The 20,387-nt window shown below is 42.9% G+C and overlaps 1 protein-coding gene across 1 annotated transcript in view; it reads right to left on the bottom strand.

Annotated features, from left to right (window-relative positions):
- The window catches only part of LOC135056111 (E3 ubiquitin-protein ligase RNF135-like), a 90,583-nt gene that overhangs the window by 34,829 nt on the left and 35,367 nt on the right, over window positions 1-20,387 (bottom strand). The window contains exons 2-3 of the mRNA XM_063960879.1: window positions 20,143-20,238; window positions 6,149-6,379 (exon numbers count right to left, since the gene is read on the bottom strand). Of these exons, the coding sequence (XP_063816949.1) occupies window positions 6,149-6,379; window positions 20,143-20,238 (327 nt within the window). The remainder of the gene's footprint in view (window positions 1-6,148; window positions 6,380-20,142; window positions 20,239-20,387) is intronic.

Raw genomic sequence — 20,387 nt, 5'->3', positions numbered from 1 at the left:
TGGACTCTATTGTTGGTCCAGTGGTGGGAGGGATGCACCATAAAATCTGTCTTTTTGCTGACGATATTTTAGTCTGCCTTAGTGAGCCTGAATCGTCTTTACCACATTTACACTCTCTCTTAGACTCATATGCAGCGGTCTCCTACTACAAGCTGAATACAACTAAGACTGAGGCCCTCCCTTTGAATGTTTCTGATATCGTTCTTAGGCGTCTAAAGAAAGATTACAAGTACGCATGGCAACTCAGGTCGCTTAAATATTTGGGCGTGCATATATCCAGAGGGCGGGATTTAATGGGATGTAATTACGACCCCCTATTTCGAACATTTGAGATATTTATTAAAGACTGGATGATGCAGGAGGTGTCCTGGGTTGGACGAGTGGCAGCTGCGAAGATGGTTCTCTTACCTAAATTGATGTACCTTTTTCGTACCATCCCCAGGACCTTCCCTAAAGATATCTGTAATAGATTTAACCGATTGCTATCCAACTATGTGTGGGGGGGCTCAAAACCGAGAATAGCAAAATCCACCTTAATTGCTCCGAAGGGTGCTGGGGGAGTGGCATACCCAGATTTAGAGAGATATCATAGTGCATGTTTACTCGCCCAGGCCAGAGATTGGTTCACCCAGGACACCCCTAAACCATGGGTATCCTTGGAACGGTGTGCTGTATCCCCCCTTATACTGCCAGACCTGTTCTGGTTGCCTACCATTTCTATCCCTCCCAGAGTTGCTGAATACTCAGCGGTCCAAGCAACGTTGTTAGCATGGAGAACCGTACTTAGATCCCTCCCTGCCGGGGCTCTGCCCTCCCCCCAATTGTCTCTCCACACTATAGCCACCTTGATCCCAGAACCAACACTTACACCATTGGCGGGACATGGGCCTCTCCACTCTGAGGGATGTCCTTCGAGATGGTGTTTTAGTCCCCTTTTCCTTACTCCAGGACCAATTTCAGATACCTAAACAAGATTTTCATAAATATCTGCAACTGAGGCATTGGCTTCAAAGCTGTTCTCCCAACCGAGTCCCCCATAGTGGCTTCCCTAAATTGCTGATATCCCTTCTGATGCCTAGCGGTAATAGAGGAGGTATCTCCAGATGGTACCAATATCTTGTGACTGAGACCCGGCAGGGGGTATTCCCCTCACAGACTAAATGGGAAAAAGACCTCCCTGCGGTCTTCACCGAGGACATCTGGAAAGCTGTCTTTCAATCTTGCTTTAAAATTTCTAAATGTGTAAATCACTGTGAAATGTATTACAAATTGGTCCATAGAGTATATTTTACACCGGAACGTTTGCACAAGATTTGGCCTGATGTCTCCGCTAGTTGCTGGAGGAACTGTGGGATGGTGGGAGATATCCTTCATATTTTTTGGTTATGCCCGACAATCCGGTCACTATGGAGGGAGGTGTTCCTTTTTATTTCCCATGTCCTGGGAGTAGTCCTCATACCTGACCCCCTATTGGCACTATTTCACTATTATCGAGGTGAGATGTCCAGTTGTGACAAATATCTTCTAGGCCACATTCTCATAGCTTCTAAGGCTGCCATTGCCTCCAAATGGAGGTCGGCGGTCGTCCCTAAATTATCGATGATAGAACAAAAAGTTCACCAACACTATGTGTTTGAAACCGCAGAGGGTGGCTGTTCCCTAGGGACAACCACTATGAGTAAGAAGTGGTATAAGTGGTTCCTATATAGGGAGAGATCGGGCCAAATGGGTGTATCCGGCGCCACGACTGACCTACCTGATCTTTCTGTGCTTAGTTCCCCGAACCACACTGGACATTAAGTTGCTACGGGCTTTAGACCTCTTCCCCTTTATCATACTCTGATTTAATTGTTGTATTATGATGTCCCTGATATCTATCCTTCCTCTCCCTTGTCTTTTTTAGTTCTGTTGGGTACATGTCTTCCCCCCCCCCCCCTTTTCTGTTTTATTTCTCATTTACCAATTTAAATGTACTTATAATTTGTATGAAAACTCAATAAAAATTTAATATAAAAAAAAAAAAGATGCTCCGAGACGAACTAGCTCCCACTCTTACATCTCTTTATAACCACATTCTCACCTCCAAGACCACGCCACTTAGATTCAACGAAGCAACTATAATAGTTCTGGCAAAACCTGGCAAAGACCCTTCCCTGCCCAGCTCTTACAGACCGATTTTCTTGCTCAATCAGGATTTCAAAATTCTCACGAAACTGATGGCCAACAGATTACAACCCTGCCTCTCCCGTATTATATCGCCCGCGCAGATGGGCTTTATTAAAAACCGACAATCTGTACAGGGTATCAGAACCGCCTTAGCGGCCATCATTCACTCACGCTCTCACAACATCACGGATAACGTCCTGATAAACCTTGATGCGGAAAAGGCCTTTGACAAGATCGCTTGGCCTCACTTAACAAGGGTTTTGATTCATCAGCAATTTGGTGAGTACTTCCGCGGCCTTGTCAATTCCCTTTATAACAATCCCTCTGCACAGGTGGTAGTCAATAATATTCCCTCGTCCCCTTTTATTCTTGAAAGAGGTACTAGACAGGGCTGCCCTCTCTCCCCACTTATTTTCAATTTGGCTCTAGAACCCTTTTTACGATATATCCTCAATATCTCCACCTTCCGGGGTATTAGGATAGGCAATAGGGAGGTGAAACTGATGGCATTTGCTGATGATGTCCTCCTTTTTACCTCTAACCCGAGACAATCTATTCCAGCATTACAAAATATTATTGAAAGTTTCTCCTCCTTTGACGGTTTTTCCATTAACTATGACAAATCGGAGGCTTTGGCCTTATCTGCTCAGGTCACCAAGGGTTTGGATACTCCTTTCCCGTTTCGCTGGGCCCCCACTCATATCACATATCTTGGAGTCCTTCTCCCCTCCGAACCTACTCGTATTTATTCTGATAATATACGCCGTATCCTCGCTAAAATTCAGACTGAACTAGCGCTCTGGCAAAAACTGCCTCTTAATCTAATGGGGCGCTGCAACCTTGTCAAGATGGCTAGTTTCCCCAAATTGCTCTATGTCCTCCAGATGGTTCCAGTTCTGCTCTCAAAATCTTATTTATCCTCCCTTAATTCATCTATTTCTAAATTTATCTGGGCCGATAAACGACCCAGAATAAGCTTCTTCAAATTGTCGCAGACGGTACAGAATGGGGGAATGAATCTGCCAGACATAGAGCAATACAATAGAGCATGCCTTCTCCGCTTTGCTATGGACTGGCTTAGAGGCACGTCAATCTTTACCGACTCGTTGATTGACTCCCAACTTTGTGCCCCCCTATCCCTTAGCTTTCTTCTCCACGCAAATAGATCCGAATTGTTGCCCCCTCAGCTTAACAACTTACTCTTAACCTCTACCATTGCGGCATGGCGACTATCTAGAAAATCTCTGAAGCTACAATACACCTACTCTTTATTTCTCCCTCTGGTTGGTAACCTGCAATTCCAGAGAGGTCAGGCCTTCTTTCCTTTCACTGATTGGCGTACGGCAGGGATTACACAAGTTGGTGATCTTCTTGACGCTAGGAAAAAGATACTCTCCTTTGCTGAAGTGCTAACCAAATATAACATTAATCCCCACCACACATTTCACTTTTTTCAGGCCTCACACTATGTACAATCGGTCATCTCTCATCTTCATCCATCAGATTTTATTAATTCTCTAGATACGCTCCTGCGTTCTGGGACGTATTCCACTTCGACCATTTATACCCGCATACGCACAGAACATATGCCCACTACTGATCTCGCTTAAGTTCAGACATGGTCCTCTCAAATTCCCTCAATGTCCCCCGATGCCGTAATGGACAGTTTCATGCTTCATTGAAACTTATTCCGGCTAGCCTATATCAGGAAATGTCTTATAAAATTCTACATAGAGCCTATATCTCTCCAAAGAGGAGCTCTTTGATGGGTTTATCTGACTTGGCAGATTGCAAAAAGTGCTCTGCACCATTAGCTGATCTTATGCATTGCTTCTGGCATTGCCCCTCCGTTCAAGCTTTCTGGGACGAGGTGAGGGACTATGGTATCTCCGAGTTGGGTTTGCACTTTCAATGTACTGCCTCTTGGGCTCTCTTCGGACATGTCCTTGATCAACCCGATATTCCCTCTCAGGACATGAAAATAGTGATGATTCTCTCAGCGGCAGGCAGGAAAGCCATACTCCAGCAGTGGATCTCTGATACACCCCCCCACACACACACACACATACACACACATTGCCACTGGTGACCTCCAGGCTACTTTTTCTATTCACAATGGATTGGCTGGAAACATCTCTCAATAAGGAAATACTCACCCCTGCGTTGTTTCAATGCTGGGGACGATTTATTCATAGATTGCCCAATGTAACAAAACTTGCCATTCAGCAGAGTTTTTGTTGCACCACATGGTATGTCCAATAACTCCTGGCTGACAATCCTCCAATTTCTCCCCTCCTCGTTTCTTCTCCTCCTTTCCGCTCCTCCTTATCGCACTAATCTCTGAAGCCCACCTTAGCTTTCTGTGTCTCCCTCCTCTATTTCTTTTCTACGGCTCTCCGTCTACCATGTACTCCCTTCAGCTCTGATGATGTCTCCATGAATGGGTCGGTGGTCCCCTAGTCTGGGCAGGTACTATTTTATTTTTTATTTTTTTATATTAGTTTATTGGTTTATTGTTTTTGGTTTTTGTGTTCCCCGACGGGACGAACACATCAGTATGTTACACTGTTTATGTTTTTGTTCTACTTTTATACCGGATTTACGTTTGATACTTTCGTAAGAAGAGCTCTTATTTGACCAATGTAAATCTGTTGTTCATATTAATTTTGATGTTTTATATTAGAAAATGGAAAATGTGAGGTCCTCCTCTAGGCCCCACCACCCTTATGATTAGTTACTATATGACTCAACTTGTTTTATATAATGGCGGGGTCCTATGCTTTCTCCTGCTATTAATTATTGTATTTTGTGAACCTCAATAAAATATATATTGAAAAAAAAAAAAAAAAAGAACCTTCACAAAGACACATGGGGTGACCCTGTTATGGAGGCGAGTTCCTATTTGATTTGTTTCGTAATGGCTCGGCATAGAAAGGTCACAGGTCATCTGCACTTATTATATGTCACTATTGAACTAAAATACATACATTGTCATTCCAATACCTGATAATGGGAGATTTCTACAAACCTTGTATTACTTTCATTTCTTAGACTTCCTGACACCTTTTCATGTACTTTTTGTTCACTTTAGATCCACTGATGAAAGAGCTCATTTATTTTAAGCCTTACTAAAGCACCATACTACGTTCAGACAGAAAGGTCTGAAAATCCTGGCATTTCAATGCCGGGTTGTTTTGCCGGTCGCTGCCTGAACCCCGTTTCACACAGACAAGCAAATTACCAGGTCAAGAATTTCTACCAGGTAATTTGCAGATCATCACAGGTATTTCGTCTGTGTGAAAGGGTCAACCTGGGTAGAAATTCCCGGATGTCCAACCCTGGTAAATTTCTATGTCGAAGTCCCAGGAATTTCAACCCGGGTTGACCCTGTCACACGGAAAAAAGATCTGTGTTTATCGACAATTTACCGGGTAGAATTTTCACCTAGAAATTTGCTTTTCTGTGTGAAAGGGGTATAAGTCACATTATGTAACAGATACCTCGTCCCCATGTACAAATCGGTCACAACATACTGTATGTGTACTTATATTTTACGATACCTCTTCTATATGTACTAATCTGTCACATCATACTTATATTCTCTGATACCTCTTTATCAACCTATTCACATTTATATTCTCTGATTCCTCTTCAATTTGTATTAGACCAGTGGTTCCCAAACTTTTTGGAGTCTTGGTGTCCTAGAGTATCAGATTTTTTTTTCACGGCACCCCTAGGCCAAATGTTTTTTATTGAGAAATGAATGATTCTGTTTGAGAACATACTTTATGACTGGCAGCCACTAGCACTGGTTTTGCCTATTACATAGATCATAAATAATTTGAATTGGTCCTGGACCACCAACCCAGGGCACCCCTGCAAGTGTCCCGAGGCACCCCAGGGTGCCACGTCACACAGTTTGAGAACCACTGTACTAGTCATTTACCATACAGTTATGAAAATATTATACTGTGGAACGAACCTTCAGCACTGCTATACAGTCATTTTCTAACTGATCTTCCAGCTGTCCTCTCAGCTTCTTCATAACATCTATGTCAGCGGTCAGATGCTGAATCCTTTCCGATGACTGCTTTTGCGCAGTGTCCTGTTCTTGTTTCATCCGCCAGAAGGATGCCCTTTCCTGCTTCTCTATATACTCCCTCATCTCTCTGAAGTTCTTGGTGAGCTTATCTTTAATATCACTAATAAATATCTGAAAGTACATGAAAAACATTAACTTTAGTGAAACAAGATTAAAAGACCACACACATTATACATGTCCCAATTAGAGTATAAGTTCCCATTCTTTCCTAAGGCTGGGGCAGTACGTGAACTGTAATTTGGACCTTATAAGGGATACATGAGCAGCGTATTTCTAGTTTTCTCTAACCTGGCAAGAAACCTAACCACAGAGGACCCCATCCCTAAGGATCTGAGTGACTAATAAAATGGTGAATGCGGATGTTTTTTTTTTTTTAATACATTTTTAACAGGTGCACTACGAGTGCCAGCAGGGAATGCTGGTACATGTGGTTCTCAATTGCTCCTACAAGCCCTGGCAGGCATTTAAATTGGATATGACAGAGCAAGCTAAAGCTTTAAGTGTGACTATAAATTACAAAATTATTTCTAGTATTATATCAATATTATTGACCCAAGACCCACCACACCAGGGGTATGGGGAACACCTGGAAAACACTGTAATGTAGCATTTCAGTTGCAGATACAGCCACAGTCGCAGACAGAATTAAAGGGCCTACTTACTAAGCCTTGAACGGAGATAAAGTACCATCCAATTGGCTCCTATCTATCATGTCACAGGCTGGATTTGAAAAAGGACAGTTAGGAGCTGGTTGTCTGGTACTTTATCTCCATCTAAGGCTTAGTAAATAAGTAAATAGACCCCATAGGCATGTCGTATATCATTTTAATCAGCAGAGTCTGCTTGTGCATCCTATTTGCATAGTGATGTAAATAAGATGCATTTATGGCAAAAAAAGACACCTTACAATAACAGAGCTGCCCAGGAACTGCAGACTAACTCACACCAGGCATCTCACGGTGCATGGCGTATTGAGGCTAGATAAGGACACATCTATAGACCTTATATGCTGCAATATTACTGCAGTAGTATGTTATATCCCCTTCCATTGACTACCTTATCATTTTCTTCACTCATATGTTATCAGAAAAAATATATCTAAACATTTCTCTAATGTACTTACTTTGTCTTCCCTTATTATTGTATGCCAATTTTTTAGACACCTCTTAAATGAATGGTAGTTCATTTTCATGCAGTTTGTATACATTAGTATTAGTCCATAAGATATGCTATATGGTATGCTGTCAATAGGTCTACTGTGTCTAGTTAGACAGTCAATACGTCGACACCATATGGTCAACATGGTCTAAAGGTCGATATGGTCATTAGGCTGACCTATGAAAAGTCAACAGTGTTTATGGTTGAAAAGTACAAAAGGTCAACAGGTTCATATGGTCGACAAGAGTTTCCTTTTTTGTTTTTTTTCCACTACGTCCAACTTTTTCATACTTTACCATCCATGTGGACTACGACTGGGAATAGTAACTTTGCCCGAAGCATGGCAAGCGAGGCGGTGCACTAATTGGGGGTCCACGTGCTCAGACGATCGAGACGACCCCAAAAACATGCAGAAATGTTGTGTCAACCCTTTCCTGTTATCGTACAGGTTTTGGATACCTGCGCTCACCCTCTATTTGGTGTTTGTATGTGATGTTTGGTGTATCCAAAACCTGTACGATAACACTAGCCCTAGAGTCTGGGCAACTCTCCAGATACCAGCAGCCCCCTTGAACAAGATACACATACTGTGCGCTCCATGCAAACCCCTTGAACCCTTTCCTGTGTCGACCATTTTTCCATGTGGACCTTTTCACGTGTCAACCTTTTGTACCTGTCGACCTTTTCCAATGTCGACCTAATGACCATGTCTACCATATGGTGTTGACCTAAAGATTGTAGACCTTACTATAGATCTATTGATCCATAACCATTATTATTTTATCCTTTATTTATATGGCGCCACAATGGTTCTCCAGCGCCCAATTACAGAGTACATATGCACATAATCAAAACAGGAAAACAGTGACTAAGGGGAACATGTACTAAGCAGTGATAAGAGCGGAGAAGTGAGCCAGTGGAGAAGTGCCCATGGCAACCAATCAGCATTGAAGTAACATCTATAATTTGTATACTATAAAATGATACAGAGCTGGTGATTGGTTGATGGGGCAACTTCTCCACTGGCTCACTTCTCCGCTCTTATCACTGCTTATAGTTGAAGACAATATACATGCTATACATCTGTAGCTACATCTACTTGTACCAATCGCACTCATGATTTCAGGGGTTGTACTCATTTATAAAAGTTAGGGGTAGAGAATAGAGGGTCTGATTCAGAGATAGGAGGAACAACCAAATAGTGGGCAATAATTACTATATTTAATGAGTTAATTAATTATTGTAGTGGCAGCCCACACAGAGAGGATCTGGGTATCCATCAACAAATAACTAGAGAAAACAAGAAAATAATGTGGGCGCTCAAAAATAGAATATTGATTCAGCTTTGACAAATAATTTATTCTTCAAAAGAAATGTTATAAAATAAGTGTGATATCACTTTTTAGAGCAATAAAAAATATATACAACATAGGAACATTAAAATACTAGACCAGTGATCTCCAACCCGTAGCTCGCCATAGTATTTTCGGTAGCTCACAGAGCGCACGGGCTTGGGCAGTCACTGGCACTCCTCCTCCCATCATTTTTAATATGGTGCCGGCCGTCAGCCAATCAGAGCTCATGGACCGGCAGTGGGGGCACCTGATTTGCTGCCGGACCGCAAGTTTTGATTGGCTCACTTACCGGCACCATATTTTAAATGCCCACCGCCGCCACCAGGAGACTCTGTCACCCTCACCGCAGCCGCTCTCCGGACTGCACAGGAGAGGCACGCGCAGCGTTCTCCTCCCCTTCCGTCCCTCATACAGGAGGAGCAGTACCGCGGCAGTAGAAGAAGCCAGCAAGGGTTAGCACTGTGTGGAGCACTGTATCGGACACTGCAAGGGGACATTTTATCTGGCGCTGCGGGAGGAATTTTAGATGGCACTGCGGGGGGAATTGTATCTGGCACTGGTGGGGGCATTGTATCTGGCACTGCTGTGGGGGCATTATTTGTGTATCTGGCACTGCTGGGGGCATTATTTGTGTATCTGGCACTGCTGGGAGGCATTATTTGTATATCTGGCACTGCTGAGGGGCATTATTTGTGTATCTGGCACTGCTGGGAGGCATTATTTGTATATCTGGCACAGCTGAGGGGCATTATTTATGTATCTGGCACTGCTGAGGGGCATTATTTGTGTATCTGGCACTACGCGGGGGGGCATTACTTGTAGTTGTGAGGACACACTCACTTTTGTGAGGACACACCTACTTTCACAGGAATGCACGCGCATTGGGGGGAGGGGGTAGCTCCTTCAGAGGTTTTATTTTCCAAAAGTAGCTCACACCCCAATTAAGGTTGGAGAACACTGTACTAGACGATACTGTCTTTTCATAGGTGCACTCGGACTTGCAAGAGTTACTGTATTAGGGCATGCATAAGCTGGCTGTTAGTAGCAACACATATACAGTATATAGAGCAGAAGCACAGTTTGTTTCCAGGTGTAGATGTTATATTATCCACTGTGAATGCAATGGTATAGCTCTTTGTTTGTGGGAATTCAATCCCAACCTGGCATTGTATCAGCCGTGTGCCTTGATTCATATGATACACAGTTCTCACACTATTATCGGTACAGTCAGGCTTCCCGCACTGCAGCGGTTTGTACAGGACAACGGTACCTTAGTGTTGTATAGCAAGGTCCGGTGGAATGATGGACACTGGGAGCGGCCGCGTGCTGCGGCTGGGAGCTGTGTAGCTGAGTCCAATGGAACAGAGGACGCTGTTGACGGTTGCGTGCCGTTGATAAAGCTGAATATATATCGTATATAAATCACTTTAAGAGGTCTTAGAACACTGTACGCTATCTACGTAAGAAGTACCGTAAGGGTACGCAAGTTGCGTAGCGATCGCTCAGCCGTAGTCGAGACGCTCAAGCGTCACGTTCGCTTACGGCCCAGTGATCACAGGCAGGCACGCTATTGGCTGCCGACTAACGTAATGATTCGCTGTAGCGTAGCGGACGCTCGGGACCACGAGGAGATCACCAGCGATGCAGACGCTCACAACGTTAAACCTTTATATCTATACCTTTAACTATGAAATACACAGTAAACCTTAGTGCGGTGATAGAGTGTAAGTGCAACCTGGTGTAACCTGATTAACTACAAAGCTGCTTGAGCGTCACCGACGCTCAGAGAATACTTAACACTATAAAGAATACACAGATACCTGGGCTTAGGGTCCGAAACCTATTATATGTATTATGACTATTATACTTGCAAAAAGAATCACAGTACAAAGCATACACTACAATATAACATAAACCAACTAACCAGATAACTATACAGGAAATACAATACAATACAATTAAAGGAAAATACGTGAGAAAGAGTAGAGAGAGAGAGAGAGAGATGGCTCACAGTAAGACAATATGATTGCGGAGAAACACTTACGCACAAGGGGAACGATCGCATGCGCCTCGATATCCAGCTCCCGATTATCAGCAATGAGAACCGTTGAAGAGAGTGAACTGGATACGGTCGGCTTGCCTATTTATGCCCCACACACAATACAATTCAATGGTCCCTACAATCTCATTGTTCATTGGACACCGGAATTCGGCTTCGCATTATAACAAAAGGTCATAGGTTGATTCATACAGGTGGGCTGTGACTATTTCCAACTGCTCAGGTGGGAGGGAAACTGGGTTTCCCGCCGCATGGGTAATAAAGTGCAAATAAAGTAAATGTTCATAAACTTCTTATGTCCATAACTATTCGCACGAGCGATTGATCTGCTTCAAACCAACACCGGAATATTTCTAATTAAATATTCTTCCGATGGATACTAAACACCACTGTATTACTCCTGTCTGACCCTTCGTATCAAACAAAGAGGGATTCCTCTGTTCATAAACATTCTATATTAACCAAACTTTCAGAATCTATCAAAGGGACCATGATCTACAAAATACATTATTAGTGAAAATATGTAACGAATGAGTCGCACGCTACGATTACATAAACTCTACCGTAAATACGCATACCATGCGCCTGCGGGTGCCCGCGACTGCGAGTATGCGCACGTACGGGAGAGCGTACGCATGCGCAGCACGGACCTGTGTGAGGTGCAAATATGGTAGTGTGCATAGAGATATTTTTCTGACTTTGACAGTCCACCCTTTGGCAGTCAATAATAACTGCCACTTCCTGAAAACATTTCAAAAGGAGAAAAATATATGTTAGGGGTTAATTCATTTCCATGGTTGGGTAAGGGAGGAGAGAGGAGTAGGTGTGAAGAGGGTATGACCTAGTGAGATAGCAGAAGCATGTGTGTATGAATCCGTGTTTGGGGGGTCATGTATCATCGTGCCGTACGTGTTGTAAATCAAGCTTCGAGGTATTGCGAAGTATCCATTTGAATTCCTTCTTATCCCGTGGTACGGGTCTGTGGATGGGCTGTCAAACTTTACCGAGCTCTTTTCGGATTTTGAACAAAATGGGGAGCACATTTTAGTTGATGATACATGAATGGGGGAATATGTGATTGCTGATATCTGTGCCTGTATTCCCTATACTATGTGTGTCATTACCTGAGGGTTGTAGAAATGAAGAAAAGACATAATTACGGTAAATGCGGTGGTATTCTATGTCAGGTTAATGTACATCTGTCGGTTGAAGTTTTGTTCGGTATCAGTTGAAAGTCGTCTTCTTTGCGCTGTGTTGCCCATTAGGTGTGAGCAAAAAGCTTAGTCAATGCCATTAGATTTACAAAAAATGTTGGGCTAGCGTAAGTTTAAGAATTCTAGGGAAACTGGGGATCCATGGCAAAGTTCATCAAATGTCCGTATCTCAAGTGGTCAAAACTTCTTCTTTGGTCTATCCGTTGTCTGTATAGCGTCTCGTCAACTTCCTCGTCCAAGGGGGTCTTTTTATCTTGGAGAAAAACCAGAAAAACAGGTGAAAGAAACGGACCGTATAATCGCATTTTCATTACATCATTGTTTCTATCATTGGGTCATAAATCAAATCCAGGTTAATTACAGTTTCCTCACTCCTCAAACTCATTACCCTGGTACGATGTTTGCACTTCATTAAAGCCTGACCGCATCTAAATATCAAACCGATCGTTATGACAACACCTAAGATACATAGGAGAAACTTCCCAACATCCATTATGACTCCTTGAGCCCAGTCTCCCAAACCGGAGAACCAATTTCGCGGGTCCAACCATGACACCCAACCAGTCAGCTCATTACCTACAGCAGCAAGAGTGAGATTGTGTTTTCGGCGAAATTCCCACTTCAATTGGAGAATATCGTCCATCTTTTGGTCTATGACCTCGACCGGATCCTCGGTGCTATTCGTGATATACGTGCAACACTTCACGCCGTACTGTGTTGCTAATGTAACACAATATCCGCCTGTCACTGCTGTGAGGTAATTAAGAACCATTCTATGCTGCACCAGTTCTGTTTTATAAGCTTGAAGTTCCCTTCCAGTATATCTAAACGTGTCATCATACATTTCAGTGATATTATCTAACAAATTTGCGAGCGCCGATATGTGTTTATAATTTAGCACTCCTCTAGCGGTGCGGGTGAAATCTAACGCGATTAAGAATTGAATCCCGGTGGATTCACTTATCAGATCAGAGGCCGGATGCTCTGTCTTCTCTATCAGGTGCCTTTTAACAACGTGCTCGTAATGGGTGTGAGTATAAGGAGCTTGGGCACCACGATGTATGTCCTTCATTTTGTCATGTGTTACAGTCATTACTTCAGGCAATACTTTTCCAATATAACACAATCCTTCAGAGTTTGGGGCAAGCCACTTGTACGCCTTTCTCCCGCATATGAAATATGCATCATCGGGGAGAACATATGGGACGGAGAAGGACATAACCATATTACACACCTTCCAGGTGAAATCTCCTAACCCTAATTCTTCCATCTGCTTAATACACGTATCAGGTTGTACGATATGTGCACAGTATCCTGGTGATACTTCTCCAACTCTCGTAATCCTATTTCCTAAGGTGTACCTATACCGGAAAGATTTTCCTCTACTGGCTATGTGGCGTACAAGCTCTGTATCTGTAGGCATTCTATCTGCTCTATGCGAAAAGGTCATGGTGTGGTTACTCCATGACACTTCCCAATTTCCCGGCTTTCTGGGATTGGAGATGTTGAAACATAATAGGGACCTATCCACATGGTATTGGTGGAGCTTCAAACTAGGAGGGCTGGAGATATTAAACCTCCTGTCCACCGGTCTCCCACCATTTAACTCAAGTACCTCCCCTATCGTTAAAGGAAATGGTACTAGCCCTGATTTGCTATGACCTTGAGGTACTTGAGAGCATACCCAACAATCTGTTTTGTTTAACACATTACCCACTAAGGAGTGATAGTCACTCAATGGATGCCGGTCCATATGGATATTAAAACTGGATTGGCATTTCTTAATGCACCCATCCTTGATGACATTGTTACAGAGCCTACAGATACAGTTTTCTTCTTAAACTAACAATCCTTCAAAACGTTTACAAATAACAAGGTTGTTAGATCGTGGCCGGTACTCGCCTTTGCTTGGTGATTGGGTTGCTATTGGAAATTTACACCTCCGTCTCAGTCATTAGAACCTTTCTGGATCCTTTCTCGACCTCACTGGTACTTTCACCGAAACAGACTGCTCTGGTCAACATCATGGTCAACAGGAAAATCCAGATCACAGTCTCTTGGGGCAAGTCCATCTTACAGGAGGAGAAAAGAAGAAATTTGTAATGGGGGTATAAGAAAACAGTTTGTGGGGGAGAGAACTTGTTACGATAATAAGTTCTCTCGTCTTGTTGTTCTTCTTGTTCTGCTGTCCTCTCAAAAGGTGCTGTCTCTTCAGTCTTCCAACTGAACATTCTGGTGATGCAATATTCCTTCCTAACCAGCGATCTTTCTGTAAGGAGCAAAAATCTGGCATTACCATTGGTCCAACTGAGGGGTGACATACCATCTTTAAACCATGAAAACATGAGTGAGAAGAGAGAGAAAACAAAAAAAAAAAAACAAAAGAGATAGAGAACAATTCATGTGCATATATACATTTTACATAACTCAACAATAAACACCAATAGGGAAAGAGAAATTAAACATTTTTTTTCAAACATTTTCAGCATTAAGAAAACATTGTTATTATTATCAGGCTGTCATATCTACGTGTCTAATGGTCTCCTTGAACAGTCCCTCCCCACCAGCACCTGCATTACTCCACTGTTTGTATCTGGCCAGAAATACATTGTGGCGGATAGGTCATGCTGGGGTTTGGTAGACTTCTGCAAGGACCAAGTGGATATGCAATGTGTGAATTCTTACCAATAATCGTCAGAGATGGGGATAGAGAGAGAGAGAAAAAACATTTTTCTTCACAAATACATTTACAACGTTTCACCTGGTCATTCCTGTGTCTTCAGTGAATGACCTCCCAATTTATTAACCGTTACCTCAGGCTTACCATCAGTCCTAATGATCACCTTTCCTGCCTATGTGATCCCTGATTATAATCGTGTGTGTTATAATTTTGCTCATTTCTTGGTCTAGGGGGTCTGACTTTATGTGGGTTATTACAGTTGCTGGCATAATGCCCTTCTCTTCTACAATGGTAACAAATCCTTGGCTTTCTCCATATGCTAGGGGCCTGGGGTTCCGGTCGACTTGATGCATCCTCTAGTGCTTGGATGTTCAGTGTCATCAACCGCTCTCCCTGCGCTTCCCTGGTTCTTTGGATATTTCGGTCATGCTCGATAGCGGACTCTCTTAATGCCGCAACCGAGATACCTCTCCAATGAGGTATTGAGGTTTGTACCCTAATTTTTAGTGTGTCTCTTAAGTTGTTCATTAATACGGACACAGCTACCTCTCTGTGGTGTACATTAGTTTCAATGTCATCTATACCAGTGTACCTAGCCATATCCTGCAGAGCCCGGTGAAAATACTCTTCTGCGGATTCATCTTCTTTTTGTTTTATTGTATAGATTTTATTCCACTTTACTACTGTAGGAAAATATTCTTTCAACCGTAGATTGATTCTTTTTACCTTATCTTGGTTATACTCGTTTGTTAGTGGCACTTCCTCATCTAGCTTACAATCAGCGATAAATTTCAATGAATCAACATCGGGGGGTAAACATGCCCTCAAAACTGTCCTCCAATCTTTGTTACTTGGCTCTGCAGTATGTCCTAGCACTCTAATGTATCTTTGACAAGCAACTAAGTCTTTCCTGGGATCAGGAAATTCAGACAGAATTGTTCTTAATTCTGTTCGGGAAAAGGGGCAGTACATGGCGATGTTCCTGACAGGAGTGATTCCTGAAGAGTCAGTTTCCCCATTTGGTACTGCAATTACCCTAACAGGATTAAGTCCAGTAATGTCATTCTGAATTGATTCTACGATATAAGGTACATTTGTTTGTGCGTGATGTATAATACCATACGTACCTGTGGACACGACCTCACCTGACCCTCCATTAGGGGGTTTGATTACAGTTTTTACCGATTGGGTCGCGTCCACCTGGATGTCTTGTGTGATGGCTTCTGGAAGAGGTGCCGACATCGTTCTGGGTTCATTTTCTTGTTGGTGTTCCTGAGGAAAGTTTAACATGGGGTGCGACTTGCATGGGTTAATAGTTGTACATTCAACAGTATTACAATTATCTTTGTTACATTTATTACACTTATTCTTATTATCTATACTACTGTTGCTAAGAGCGTTTTTATTGTTCACCCTTGTGCTTTTCTCCGCAACCACAATCCCCTCCATTGCCATGTCTCTCCTCTCCATATGAAAGTTAGGTATGTAAGTTACATTTCTTTGCATTTCACCTTCCTGTTGCCATAACTGTAAACAATCATAATGCTTGATTCGTCTCTTTGCTGATTTAATGAGACATATCCTTCGCCTTAAATTATGCAACACCTCTGAGTTAAAACTACCTATCCCAGGAAATGGTACCTTATCCCCCGCAGTCATTCGTGTCCATTCATCACAAAAGGTCTCAGTGTGGGGACCATATTTCCCCCACATTACTAACCGAGCAGACCCTCGGGGTCTGCAAGCCTCTGGAGTCTGAATCCTGACCTCCGACCGTCTCTGTGTTGTGCACTTGGCTGCCATTGTGGACCTTTTTAACACAGAAAATTTCCTAAAATGCACCAAACACAGAACTTCGTTGGAAATCCTTAAAGCTCTTCCACTGAACTTCTTCTGCTCCGGGTATCTCCGTTCCGCCTTCTAGCAGACACGTGTAGCCGTTGCAGGCCCTATCTCTAGAGATTTTCCTGAGAAAATTCCCTTCCTTTTTCTTTACACAAATCACGCTTGCATGTGCTCCCTACAACACGTATGAGGGCAAGATTTACGCATGGATATACGACCTCATATCACGTTGCGTTATTGGTCACACATACAACCGTGCGGTCCAATCGTACCACTTATAGACACTTGTTGTCCATAAATGGTAGGATCATTGGAGTCTCCCTACTGTGCTCCAAAACAGCCAGAGCGTAATTTTATCACACTCTGTTGCACGTTTTCACTCAGATCGTGCTCATCATGTTCCACACAGATCACAAAGTTCACAAAGCGGGATTATCACACAGATCACAAAGTCCACAAAGCGGGATTCAATACACTCATACCGTTTTCAACCCACTATCATTCTTATAGTTTTCTGATCAGAAAAATCATTTCCCGTAGTCTGATAGCTCTCCCCAGAGGTATTACAGTAAAGTAAGGTATTTAAACTAAGTTTTGGAAAGCTGAAATCAATTTGTGCTATTTATCGCTTTGCGTTATTTACCGCGTTGCGCTATTTACCGCCTGTTGTTTGAGTTACGTGGGCGTACCCAGACGCTCCGTTGCGTAATATACGCTGCGTGCGTCGGCCTTTGGATTGCGTACGCAAGTCTTTGTTAGAGACACGTGTACGCAAAGCAAAGATCCACCGTAACACAATTTATACTTTTATCAATGTAGATGATCCTTGATCATCTACCACACACCACACTGACTTCGCCTTATCTCCCAGGCAAAAACTGTGTGTTTGTCTACACTTTAACTATATTACCTTTACTCAAACTATTGAAATAGCGGCAAATTTCTCTCAGCACTTTTATCAACTATAAAACTAGCAGACAGGAGAGTGATATACGAAAATACATAAATGAAAAAGAAATGCAGATATATATGTGCGTGCGTGTGTACGCAAGACAGAAAAATAAACAGTTTTAAAAGACACTAGCGTTTTGCTCTTACCTCCGGTTCCCGGATTCCTTCAGCACTCTTTACCTAAGCGAAGCAGACGCTTATCCCGTCAGCACTACGAGGGATACAACCTCCCGCCCTTTGCTGATGGATAATGTCTGCTGATCTACCTAGTGCAGATATGTGAAGGACTGGACGGCCCCCAATTGATAAAGCTGAATATATATCGTATATAAATCACTTTAAGAGGTCTTAGAACACTGTACGCTATCTACGTAAGAAGTACCGTAAGGGTACGCAAGTTGCGTAGCGATCGCTCAGCCGTAGTCGAGACGCTCAAGCGTCACGTTCGCTTACGGCCCAGTGATCACAGGCAGGCACGCTATTGGCTGCCGACTAACGTAATGATTCGCTGTAGCGTAGCGGACGCTCGGGACCACGAGGAGATCACCAGCGATGCAGACGCTCACAACGTTAAACCTTTATATCTATACCTTTAACTATGAAATACACAGTAAACCTTAGTGCGGTGATAGAGTGTAAGTGCAACCTGGTGTAACCTGATTAACTACAAAGCTGCTTGAGCGTCACCGACGCTCAGAGAATACTTAACACTATAAAGAATACACAGATACCTGGGCTTAGGGTCCGAAACCTATTATATGTATTATGACTATTATACTTGCAAAAAGAATCACAGTACAAAGCATACACTACAATATAACATAAACCAACTAACCAAATAACTATACAGGAAATACAATACAATACAATTAAAGGAAAATACGTGAGAAAGAGTAGAGAGAGAGAGAGAGAGAGAGATGGCTCACAGTAAGACAATATGATTGCGGAGAAACACTTACGCACAAGGGGAACGATCGCATGCGCCTCGATATCCAGCTCCCGATTATCAGCAATGAGAACCGTTGAAGAGAGTGAACTGGATACGGTCGGCTTGCCTATTTATGCCCCACACACAATACAATTCAATGGTCCCTACAATCTCATTGTTCATTGGACACCGGAATTCGGCTTCGCATTATAACAAAAGGTCATAGGTTGATTCATACAGGTGGGCTGTGACTATTTCCAACTGCTCAGGTGGGAGGGAAACTGGGTTTCCCGCCGCATGGGTAATAAAGTGCAAATAAAGTAAATGTTCATAAACTTCTTATGTCCATAACTATTCGCACGAGCGATTGATCTGCTTCAAACCAACACCGGAATATTTCTAATTAAATATTCTTCCGATGGATACTAAACACCACTGTATTACTCCTGTCTGACCCTTCGTATCAAACAAAGAGGGATTCCTCTGTTCATAAACATTCTATATTAACCAAACTTTCAGAATCTATCAAAGGGACCATGATCTACAAAATACATTATTAGTGAAAATATGTAACGAATGAGTCGCACGCTACGATTACATAAACTCTACCGTAAATACGCATACCATGCGCCTGCGGGTGCCCGCGACTGCGAGTATGCGCACGTACGGGAGAGCGTACGCATGCGCAGCACGGACCTGTGTGAGGTGCAAATATGGTAGTGTGCATAGAGATATTTTTCTGACTTTGACACCGTGACTTCCGGGTTCAGGACTTCCGGCTTTCAGGGTGTTCCACCTGCGTTCCACAGTCATAATTCCGGTTCAGAGATGCATGCAAATGCCACCACAGTGCCAAATGTATGAAACTATACAATGTCGCTGCAGCCTGGATTTGTATTGAGATTCCCCCGGCATCTTTTCAAATCCCAGCCATGGCGTACAAGACGCAGCAACTGTTGCAGAACTGCAACTGTTGCAAAGTTCTCTGTAGCCCTATAGTCGAGCAGCATGTCTGCAGGAAGTAAGACGCAAGAGACATTGCAGCTGCATACAGTATTGCATTCGCAGCCTCAAATTCGCCCCCAAAACGGTTGCAACACGTCTGCATTTTTGCCGGCACTCCCCATTACCTCCTCTAAACGCTTCCTGACTGTCAATCACTTTGCAAATAAATACTCACTGCATTCACCATCGTAAGACTTACGCAAAATATCGGATATGTGTCCGTCTCTGGATCAGGCCTAGAGGTAGCGAGTGCAGCCATATAAAAGTAACATAAGCACCAGAAAAAGCAAGTAGCCGCATAGAATGCTGGGAACACGGGGAACATGTACTAAGCAGTGATAAAAGTGGAGAAGTGAGTCAGTGGAGAAGCTGCCCATGGTGCCCAATCAGGATTGACATAACATTTAGAATTTGCATACTATAAACGTATACAGAGCAGCTGATTGGTTGCCATGGGCAGCTTCTCCACTGGCTCACTTCTCCACTTTTATCACTGCTTAGTACATGTCCCCCTAAGGTTCTGTTCATAATCTTTAACCAAGGAAGATGGAATGTGCAACATCTAATGCACAAAGGTATTACTTGACAGGTACAGGGGGTTTTCACTAAATGTTGACAAAAAATATATTTATTTGACTTGTCCTGTATTTATCCTAATAAAAGAAGAAATGTCACTTACCTGGGCTTCACAGTAAATTTCCTTTTGACTGGCTACACTCCTTTCTTTACTTGATATAGTTATTTCCAGATCAGTTATCCTCTTCTTAATTTCCTCCTACATAAAGCACAAAACCAAAATCCCAGCATCAAGTAATTATCATATTATTCTATTTCACTGATCTTTGTACTACCTCACCCAACATCAGCCGTACATTACTATACATTCAGGGGCAGATTTATTAAGCTCGGTGAAGTGATAAAGTG

This window comes from Pseudophryne corroboree, chromosome 3, assembly GCF_028390025.1.
Source record: "Pseudophryne corroboree isolate aPseCor3 chromosome 3, aPseCor3.hap2, whole genome shotgun sequence".
NCBI lineage: Eukaryota > Metazoa > Chordata > Amphibia > Anura > Myobatrachidae > Pseudophryne > Pseudophryne corroboree.
The sequence above is the reverse complement of the archived record's forward strand: the minus strand, read 5'-3'. Positions and strand labels throughout refer to the sequence as shown.